At 55.9% G+C, this 10,471-nt stretch overlaps 1 protein-coding gene across 7 annotated transcripts in view; it reads left to right on the forward strand.

The window, feature by feature from the left end:
- Positions 1-9,616, forward strand: part of TRIM9 (tripartite motif containing 9) — a 63,997-nt gene extending 54,381 nt beyond the window's left edge. For 3 of the 7 annotated variants that reach the window (XM_065838576.2, XM_065838578.2, XM_065838577.2), the window contains 5 exons: positions 2,120-2,161; positions 2,765-2,788; positions 4,191-4,494; positions 5,522-5,684; positions 7,993-9,616. In XM_065838576.2, the coding sequence (XP_065694648.1) occupies positions 2,120-2,161; positions 2,765-2,788; positions 4,191-4,494; positions 5,522-5,684; positions 7,993-8,055 (596 nt within the window). In that variant the 3' untranslated portion in view covers positions 8,056-9,616. The remainder of the gene's footprint in view (positions 1-2,119; positions 2,162-2,764; positions 2,789-4,190; positions 4,495-5,521; positions 5,685-7,992) is intronic. The other 4 variants (XM_065838580.2, XM_065838581.2, XR_011739484.1 and 1 more) reach the window with 3 other exon arrangements.
- The last annotated feature ends 855 nt before the right edge of the window (positions 9,617-10,471 follow it).

Genomic DNA, 10,471 nt, shown 5'->3' on the forward strand with positions numbered 1-10,471 from the left:
CACAGGACACACATGGACCTGCTGCAGAGGGGCCAGAGGAGCCACAGGAATGATCCGAAGCTGGAACAGCTCTGCTGGGAGGACAGGCTGAGAGAGCTGGGGTGTTCAGCTGGAGAAGAGAAGCTCTGGGGAGACCTTAGTGTGGATTTCAGTGCTTAAAAGGGGCCCATAATAAAGATGGGGACAGACTTTTCAGCAGGGCCTGTTGCGATAGAACAAGGGGTGATGGTTTTAAGCTAAAGGAGGGAGATTCAGGCTGGACATGAGGAAGAAATTGTTGGCCCTGAGGGTGGTGAGAGCCTGGCCCAGGTTGGCCAGAGAGGTGGTGGCTGAACCATCCCTGGAGACATCCCAGGCCAGGCTGGACGGGGCTCTGAGCAACCTGAGCTGGTGAAGATGTCCCTGCTCATGGCAGGGGTGGCACTGGGGGAGCTGGGAAGGTCCCTTCAACCCAAACCCTTCTGTGATTGTGTGATTCTAAGCCCAGCTCACAGATCCCCTGCAGCCTGGCTTATTAAGACCCTGAAGACATGGGTTCTCATCCACTCAGCTTTGAGCACCGGGCTCAGCTTTTTGCAAAGCCAGATGTGATCATATCCAAGTCTTGTTTTCTGCAGAGCAGAGGAAACCCCTCCCGTGCCACCTCGCTGGTCTGGCAGCTGCCACCAGCGCTGTGCTTGTCCTTGGGGCTGCGGTGGGACGTAGGCAGCCCGGGCAGGATGAGTGACGGTATCGAGCAGCCCACGAAGGAGCCACAGGGCATCTCTCCCAGCTGTTTTCTAACCACTCTTTGCACATCTGCCGTTGCTAAAGATCCTGGGCCCTGATTCTTCCGCCACTCTGGATTTACACCACTCCAGTGGAGTAATTCACGGCTTTCTTTGGAAGAATGGGGGCCCCCGATTGTTTGATTTCCATCCCATAACCCAGAATGAGGAATGCTGCAGCATGACCCTTGCCAGAATAACCGGGGGACGGCGCCACTTTCTTTTCTTTGTGCTTTTTCTGTTTGTTTTTGGTTTGGTTTGGTTTTTCTTCTCATCGTGCTGCTCTGCGCTAATGGCTTGAACTCTGTTTTGTTACGGACGTTTCTCGTTTTGTGTCCGGTGTTACCGAGATCTCCCGCAACGGCCGTGAGCAGCATTGTGTGTGCAGTCCGGGGTGGGGGGACAGGGCACAACGGGGCGAAGGATGCACCCGTGTGTCCGTGCTGTTCCGCACTCAGGTGAATTTGTATGGCAGGGATGCACAGGCACCTTGAAAATCACTCTTTGAGCTGCAGCACAGGGCGCGATTCATTAAAACAGCCTGAGAGGTGATGCTTGGCGCGGAGCACGACTGCAGCCAGATGCTTTCCCACCAACACGCACATCAGCAGGGTGAAAAGCCTCCTTCCTTGCCAGGGAGAGGTGAAAACCAGCCACAAGATAGGGCTGTCCTTAAAATCCGGCACCCAACATGAATGCCCTCCGTTCAGGGCCAATGTGGGTTGGAAAGGACCTTCGAAGGTCATCTAATCCAACCCCTGTCATGTGCAGGGACATCATGTTGCCCCCTAATCCTGGCCAAGCTCCTGGATCAGGACAAGCTCCTGGATCCATCCCAGGAGGTGTTTCCAACCCGGTCTCAGGAGGATGAAGGACACCCCAACACATCCTGCCCATGCAGCTGCAGCCAAAGCTCCAGGCTGCTCTTCCATCAGTCCCTGTCCTCCAAGGAGCGTTGTTTTATTAAAGTGATTCAACTGAGGGTCAATCTAGAGAATACTTATGAAGCACCCAAGGTTTTCCACCAAAGCTAAAATTTCCTGCCCCTTTCCTGGTGGAAAGACCCGCGATTTGGCTTCCCCAGCAGGCAGTGATCAGACTTGGTGCTTCCGAAGGCTGTGATGGGACCTGGCGATGGCAGAGCGGATGTTCCACACTACCCAGAGGTGAGAGTCACCAAAACAGCCCGCACCCCGACTCACAGGTCCTATTTGTGACCCCTCTCCATGCTCTGGCTTTTAAGGAATCGAGCCTCCCGTGGCTGCTCAGCTGATGGTTAAATGCTCACAAGTGGTTTTCAGGTGGTTGCTGTTTCTTAGCTGTGATGTGTGAAATGTAGTATCTCTTTATAGGATGCAATTTTGACACACAAGGAACGCCTTACTCTCAATTGGGCAAGTATATTTATTACGATTATCTGGCACCTTGCTCCATATTGCTCATAATTTTCTCTTTTTTTTTTAATCTTTAACTTTTCTTTGGTGGGCGAGCAGCGTTTCTTGCTCATACCCTGCCCCTCTGGGATGTCCTGGCAATAGGCAGATTTGGTGGAGGAATGGTCATTGATGTAAAGGCATTTTAAATTTCATCCCTGAAGTCACCGCCCTGGAAGTGGCCCCATAATTAAGATCTGACCCTCCTGCTCAAAACAATAGATATTCCAGTTCGTTAGGAGCGTTTGAACACGGGCCAAATGCCAAGGAGGTGATTAGCACCTCTGCAGCTAATTGCAGTGAGCGCTGGTGACCCCTCACCTGTCCCCTTCAGCCCTTCTGCAGGAATCAATCCCCTCCATTCCCCCGGGATAAGGAGCCCGTGTCCATCCCCGTGGGATTCCTCCTTCCCCCTCTCCCCACCTTTATCCAAAATGCTGAAATTCAGGTCCGTGCGCTCACTGGAAAAGCAGGCAAAGCAGAAATTGTTTCTCGTTCCTTTTCCTTACCCAACTTTACGTGCTGTTTTCTCTCCTGCATGCCTTTCCTTGGGAATGACCACAGTTGACATTAAAAAAATGGTGGCAGGTACGGAATCGCCTCCGTCGCGGTGCGGAGCTGGGGCACCCGCGTGCATGTGAGCTGTCTTGTGCAACGAGCCAATAAATCACTGAAGAAATCTCACCGGAGTGTTTTATTTTTCAAGGCGTATTTACTCCTGCAAACGTGAGAGTGTTTTGTGGATGTGTCAGTTCACGTTTCAGCTCGTTGGTGGGGAACCGGGCTGGTGGCTTGTGACACCCTGTGCCTCAGTCTTGATGTGACACCGTGTCTGTCAGATTTGCAGTAACCAAGTCCTGTGCATTTAAACCAGCAGCTGTACCGAGCCGTGGAGGTCTTGGGGTGTTTTGCAGCCTTTCCATCAGCTGGATGTTGTCTGACGTGTGGCCGGTTGCTCCGCAGGGAGGTTTCTTGGTGTGACGTAGCATCTCTGTCAATGTAGACCTTTGGATGTGCTTTCGGTTCCCAGGACCGCCAGCCCTCAAATACACACACAGAGGAGCCACAGGAATGATCCGAGGCTGGAACAGCTCTGCTGGGAGGACAGGCTGAGAGAGCTGGGGTGTTCAGCTGGAGAAGAGAAGCTCCAGGGAGACCTTAGTGTGGATTTCAGTACTTAAAAAGGGGTCGATAAGAAAGATGGGGACAGACTTTTGAGCAGGGCCTGTTGTGATAGGACAAGGGGTGATGGTTTTAAACTAAAGGAGGGAGATTCAGGCTGGACATGAGGAAGGAATTGTTGGCCCTGATGGTGGTGAGAGCCTGGCCCAGGTTGGCCAGAGAGGTGGTGGCTGAACCATCCCTGGAGACATCCCAGGCCAGGCTGGACGGGGCTCTGAGCAACCTGAGCTGGTGAAGATGTCCCTGCTCATGGCAGGGGGGGCACTGGGGGAGCTGGGGAGGTCCCTTCCAACCCAAACCCTTCTGTGATGCTATGATTCTATCTGCTTCTTTTCAGTCCCCTTCCCACGCTGGGCCTGACCCTGCAAACCATTCCTTGCATGAGTAACCCATAGTTGTAGGAGTAAGTTAGGTAGCCTGGAGACCTGAATGGCACAGAATGTCTCCTGTTAGGACCAGATTTTATGAGATCAGGATTCTTCAGGCTCATGGGATGAAACAGACAGACAGCAGGAGGGGAGGGGATGGGACAGACAGGCACCGGGAGGAGCAGCAAGAGCAAAACCAGTGTGAGTCCTGCCCATGAAACCTCAGCCGCGCTGGCACCAGCTCACAGCATCCCCCAGGATGGGGGTGCCCTCGGGGAGCCCCCCAGCTCCGCAGCTCCCTGCCTGCTCCTGGCTGCGTCCCGGGCGGGCAGAGCCGGCGTCCTGCATGTCGCATGTGCTGTTCCGTGTCCGCTCCCCGGGGCTGGGCCGCGACGGCCGCCATCCCACCACACTAACCTTGTGCCCTTTGTGTGTTCCAGTTGCTTGGTTTTCTTTCGATCCGTCCTCTGCCCACGCTGACATCATCTTTTCTAATGACAACCTGACTGTCACCTGCAACAGCTATGATGACAGGGTGGTGCTGGGGAAAACGGGCTTTTCCAAAGGGCTCCACTACTGGGAGCTGTCGATCGATCGTTACGATAACCACCCTGACCCGGCCTTTGGCGTGGCACGCATCGACGTCCTCAAGGATGCCATGCTGGGCAAGGACGACAAGGCCTGGGCCATGTACGTGGACAATAACCGGAGCTGGTTCATGCACAACAATTCACACACCAACAGGTACGTGGTCTGGAGCGGGGTCTTCCTTCCAGAGACCACAGCCCAAGGAAGAGCACACGGCTTTTCCAGTGGCACCTGCAGGTGCCCACAGGGTGACATTGCTCCTTGTCACCTCTGTTAGAGGATGTGCCCTTGCCCAAAGGGATGGACCATCCTGGCCTCCTTGGGTCTGCCTTGCTCCAACTATTCCTTCCCTGTTGGAGCCACAGGAATGATCCGAGGCTGGAACAGCTCTGCTGGGAGGACAGGCTGAGAGAGCTGGGGTGTTCAGCTACAGAAGAGAAGCTCTGGGGAGACCTTAGTGCGGCCTTTCTGTACTTAAAAGGGGCCCATAAGAAAGATGGGGACAGACTTTTAAGCAGGGCCTGTTGCGACAGGACAAGGGGTGATGGTTTTAAACTAAAGGAGGGAGATTAAAGCTGGACACGAGGAAGAAATTGTTGCCCTGAGCTGGTGAAGATGTCCCTGCTCATGGCAGGGGGGGCACTGGGGGAGCTTTGAAGATCCCTTCAACCCAAACTATTCTCTGATTCTATGACTCTTTCCATGATGACTCTTCCCCAAGCCTGCATGGCACCACTCCTGTGCTGCACCCTCTTCCCATTAACACCCAAAGCTCATGCAACGAGAAAACAGCATCTGCTTTTATCCCTGCACCACAGGTCTTCCTTGCTTCCCCTGTGGGCCATCAAAGCTGGGAGCTTTGAAGCTTCTGGTAGGTTGAGGAGAGCCTGGTGTCACCTTCCTGCAGCCTCAAGGGACATTCCCTGATGGGTCAGCAGGTTTTGGAGTGAGCCCTGCAGGTTTGCTGCCCTGGGACACTTGCTCCCCCACCACGGTTGTGTTCCTGTGGCTGCTCTGGTAGGTGGCTTTGACCCCGGGGACACCACAGCAAACAGAGAGCACCTCTGCAGGGGGATTGAGGAGGAGGCTGGGATGGGTGAAGGTCCATGGGCTGAACCCTGAGCCAGGAGCAGAAGGGACATTACTCCACAGAGATGTTCTGATCATCTTCTCGCCCCCGCAGAACCGAGGGTGGGATAACGAAAGGCGCCACGGTGGGAGTGCTGCTGGACCTGACCAGGAGGACCTTGACGTTCTCCATCAATGAGGACCAGCAAGGGCCTGTAGCCTTCGAGAACCTGGAGGGCCTCTTCTTCCCCGCGGTCAGCCTCAACAGGAACGTGCAGGTACGCGCTCTGACCGCGCTCTGCGGAGCACCGCTGTCACCGCAGCGTGGGGCGATGCTCATCAAAATGGGGACTTGGTGGAGTGGTGGCTTGGCAAGAGCTAAACTCACACCCTAAACCGCCTGAGAGTCTCTAAAATCAGGACATGCCTTCCTGCAGCTGCTGCGTCCTGCTCCCCACTCCAGGTTTCTCCATCGGGGAAGCACCAGGGTTCTCCAGCCCTCCCTGGTTGATGGGTCTGACAGCTCCATCTCCTGGTTCTACCCCCAGGAGCCTCACCAGCTCTGGCAGCTCTCCCAGGACCCAACCAGGAGCAGTACAGGGGGCAAGGGCACCTTTTAAAGCCTATTTTCCTCTGAGGAGTTTCAAACCCCTGTTCTCTCCCTCTCTCCCAAGCTCTCCGCTCTCCTGAACATCACCAAGCGGTGGCTCGCTCGGCCTGTCTGGTATTTCCATCTTCCGTTTTTCTTCTCACTGATCCCATCCCTGCTCTCATCTCACCCAGCGAGTCTTCTACACTCACCAAACCTGACTTGGTCACGTCCACTCTGTCCACTTGCACCTCCAGCCCTGCACGAGCGCCCGGGCACATCCTAGGACACCTTGCACCTCGTCACCAAGGCAGTGACACTTTTCCAGCAGCACAGAAGTTGGGCGGTACCATCCCAAACCATGGCAGCATCCCTGCCCAAGTGTCCCAGCCCAAGGGCTTTGCGGGCAGGGGAGTCCCCTAGCTCAGAGAAATTAGGAGAGATGAATTTAATTAGGAAAAATTAAAGAAGCCTGACTTACCCACGCTGTTTCCAAAACCTCCTGCTCTGTGCTGGGTTTAATTCCCACCACAATCCTCTACACAGCCCTAAGAGACGAGCGTGTTTCTGGAGTCCCTCTACTTTCGATCGGTTCTCGGGGCAAGGCAGAGCTTAAATCCCCCTCAACAGAGAAGTCCCACGGAATGCTGCTTAAAGGCTGCTAATAAACTCCAGCCATTCGTTAACCTTCTTCAAAGGTATATGAGTAATTAAAAATTACTCTAATTAGGAGGGAAATAATTGTCTTTTAGACAAAGTTTCTATAAATCTATATCTGAAAATGCTGCTGTTCCAACAAAAGAAGGAATTGTGCTTTTGTCCCAAATTAAAGTATTTGTGGAGGGAACTGAATTACCCCTTCCCACGGACCGGGGTTTTCCCAGATGCAGCGGGAATCACATCCCTGGTATTTCTGTCACTGTCCCTTTGTCCCCGTGTTTCAGCCTCTGCCGCATTGCTCCCCATCCGCGGAGGATGCTGAGCTGAGCGCCTCACTCCCGCTTTGCACCTGAGCTTTCCCCAGCATCCCCACGGCAAAGGTCCGTCCTCCCACCCTGCTCATCTTGGTGGCTTCTCGGAGGTCTCCTGCACTGAGCACCTTTGCTGTCCTTCAACCCCCTCCATACCCTGTTGTCCCACCCATCTGCAGAAAGTCAGGACCGCTGCCATGTCCCACCTGCCAGCTGTTGGATCCGTCTGCAGCAACTGGGAATAACTGAGGCTCGATACCATTGTCACCAGCAGTCCCAGTTCACGCTGGATTGGTGTATGGCTCCTGCAGTGCAGTGAGATGGAGCCACCACCGTGGTCCTGGGGACAAACTCAGTACCCCCCGACCCCACAGCAACCGGGAGGATGCGTGACAGGGCAGGAGGAGCACTGGGCTCCCCAGAATGTCTCTGTTCCCATCCCTCAGCACAGGACACACATGAGCCTGTTGGAGAGGGGCCAGAGGAGCCACAGAAATGATCCGAGGCTGCAACAGCTCTGCTGGGAGGACAGGCTGAGAGAGCTGGGGTGTTCAGCTGGAGAAGAGAAGCTCCAGGGAGACCTTATTGCATCCTTTCTGTGCTTAAAAGGGGCTGATAAGAAAGATGGGGACAGACTTTTCAGCAGGGCCTGTTGTGATAGGACAAGAGGTGATGGTTTTAAACTAAAGGAGGGAGATTCAGGCTGGACATGAGGAAGAAATTGTTGTCCCTGAGGGTGGTGAGAGCCTGGCCCAGGTTGGGCAGAGAGGTGGTGGCTGAACCATCCCTGGAGACATCCCAGGCCAGGCTGGACGGGGCTCTGAGCAACCTGAGCTGGTGAAGATGTCCCTGCTCATGGCAGGGGGGGCACTGGGGGAGCAGGAAAGTCCCTTCAACCCAAACTATGATCCTGCCTTCCCCAGGTGCTGCTCCTGCCCTCCCTGGGGCTGATGTGCCAGCTGCCATCCATGGGCGGTCCCACCATGCTCAAAGGAATGCTGCTGAGCCCTGTGTCTCTCATTGCAGGTGACACTACACACCGGCCTGCCGGTCCCCGAATTCTACGCTTCACGCTCGGCCATGCCCTGAGGACGCTCCTGGAGCCGGCTGCCTCTTCTCGGGATGAGAGGAGCCAGCCCGTTCCTTCCTGTGGGATGAGGCTGAACTCCGAGCCACCAGGTCCCTGCTCGGCCACAGGGTCCCTTCTTGGCCACCAGGTCCCTGCTCAGCCACAGGGTCCCTGCTTGGCCACCAGGTCCCCGCTCGGCTACCAGCCGGAGACAGGGAGGCAAAGCGGGAAGGAAGAACCCGGCCTTTGGCCATCTCCGATCGCCGCCCTCCCGCGCTGTCCTGTGTGTGTGCGCTTCGCTGTTTAGCTCTTTTTGGCTGATGAAGTACCTAGGTAGCCTGAGGTGTTACTTGTGTCTGCTTTTAGGTTTGGTTTTATTGATTTGAGTTGGGGTTTGGGCAGGGGAGGGAGCAGTTTCATCTCATTTGGCAGAGCGCTTTCCCCTCTCCTGGGGCTGGCCAGAGGGACCCCTGCCCCGGGAGAGCTGCCCCCCACACCAGCCCCATTTCCTTCCCCCCATGGCCTTTCTTGCAGAGCGCCCTCGGTCCTGTCTAGAGGTGGGTCCTGGATTACCAGTCAGTCTCTGTGTCCTTACCAAAACGCCCAGCCCTGTCTCTTGTCCCCCCAGAGATGTTTCTGTGGGGCAGGGGGTGCCAGCAGACCCTCGGTCCGGCACCAAGCACCCCTTCAGTGCTCTCCCCACAGCCCCGTGCCACAGCCATACGCCGGAGAGCCCTCACCCGGCTCTTTGGAGATTAGCATTTATTTTTTTATAGTTGCCGTATAAAGCCTAGCCTTAAATACTACCTGATAGTGTCCTTCCGTTCACAGGAGAATTCGTTCTGCAGCGAGGGTCTGACAGGGAGCCCGGCGTCGGGGATGGGGATGGGGACAGGGATGTGGATGGGAATGGGGATGAGGATGGGGATGGGGAGGAAGGAGAGCTGGCCACAGCCCTACCACGCACTCAGGAATCCGTGCCCGCTGCCCTGCGCCTCCGCTCCCTTGCCCAACTTTCTGGTAATTCAGGAGAGGAGCAGGAGCCCGTGGGCGCCGTGCCTGGTGCCGGCCCCCGTTCCCGTGCCGAGGGCGCCCGCATGCGCATGTCCCCACGCTTGGCTTTTCGGTCCCTTGCTGTCCCCCGGGGTCGGGGGGGAGCTCCGGGAGCAGCGGTCCAGCAGAAAGACCAGTGTACATAGACCATTCCCTTCCAGCGTGCCCTCCTCTAGGCCGGTCCCACGCGTTCCCTTGTCGCTCTAGTATTAAGTTTACCTAATTTATTGGATGGGTGCTATCTCGTTGACTTACACCGAGGAGCTTCTCTGAGCTGCAGGAGAGCCGCGTTGCGGGACAACGCCGAGCAGCTCTTTGGTGATTCCCGAGGAGCCCCCGTGGCCGGCTCACCCGGGGCTCCTCTCTCCACCCTTCTCCCCCGTTCTTTAGGATGTTCATGGTGCTTATTAGACTCCCAGTGATTGTAAGACGTCGTTCCCCCCGTACCGCGATGATCGCTGCATACAGCCGCTGTACTGAAGAGAAGTGTCATGTTTGCTGTTCTAATAAAGGACTTTTACGAGAGAAGGGTGGAGCTTCTCAGAGCATCTCCGCGCCACCGCAGCCCCTGGCTTCGGTTCCCATCTTATCCCCCGAGCAGTGCAGGTCACCACAACACCCTGCATGTCCCACGCTGTCCCCGTCGGGTGACGGCAGCAGAGAATGGACAGAACTCGGTTTATGGGAGGGAGGGGGCGCAGGAGCTGGATGAAACCCAGCACTGCAGTGGCACCGTGACATGATGGAGCCGGGGGCGAGCTCGTGCCGCTGTGTCCCCTTTCCCGGCATGGCAGCACCGCAGCACCCTCTCTTGATGGTGCCATGACAACTTTTGTCTTCCACGCATACCAGGAGATGCCCCAGGAGGGAGATGTCATTGCAAACCCCATGTTGTGCCTGTGGGCTCTCAGGGAACTGACCCAGCCATGAACCCCAAATCCAGCAGCCCCACATCCTCCCCAGCCGTTTCCTGACCCTTTCCCTTCCCCAGCACACTCCCATCTCCATTCTTGTGCACAAGCAGCAGCAACAATTCCCTGTTCCCAGTGTGGGTGCTGAGCTGGGACACTGGGAGAAGGAGCAGGCAGCTCATGGGGCCCACTCGGGGCTCCCCACTCCTGCAGCCGTCAGCAGCGGGATTTGGGGGGCCAGGGGATGGCCCTGGGTGCCAGGGAGCTGGGATGGAAGGAAGGAGGGAGGAATTACCTTGGCTGGATATCAAGCAGCATCCACCCCAAAACCAGTCCCTGCCCAGAGACCCATCCAGGGTGAGAGAAGGTGGCAAGGACCAGGTGGGGAAGAGAGATAAAATGATAGAAATCATAAGATGTCAAGAAGGAAAAGAGCCCAGCATTGTGCTGGCAGCATTAAAATCGCTGGCGG

This window comes from Patagioenas fasciata, chromosome 5 (assembly GCF_037038585.1).
Source record: "Patagioenas fasciata isolate bPatFas1 chromosome 5, bPatFas1.hap1, whole genome shotgun sequence".
Taxonomy (NCBI): domain Eukaryota; kingdom Metazoa; phylum Chordata; class Aves; order Columbiformes; family Columbidae; genus Patagioenas; species Patagioenas fasciata.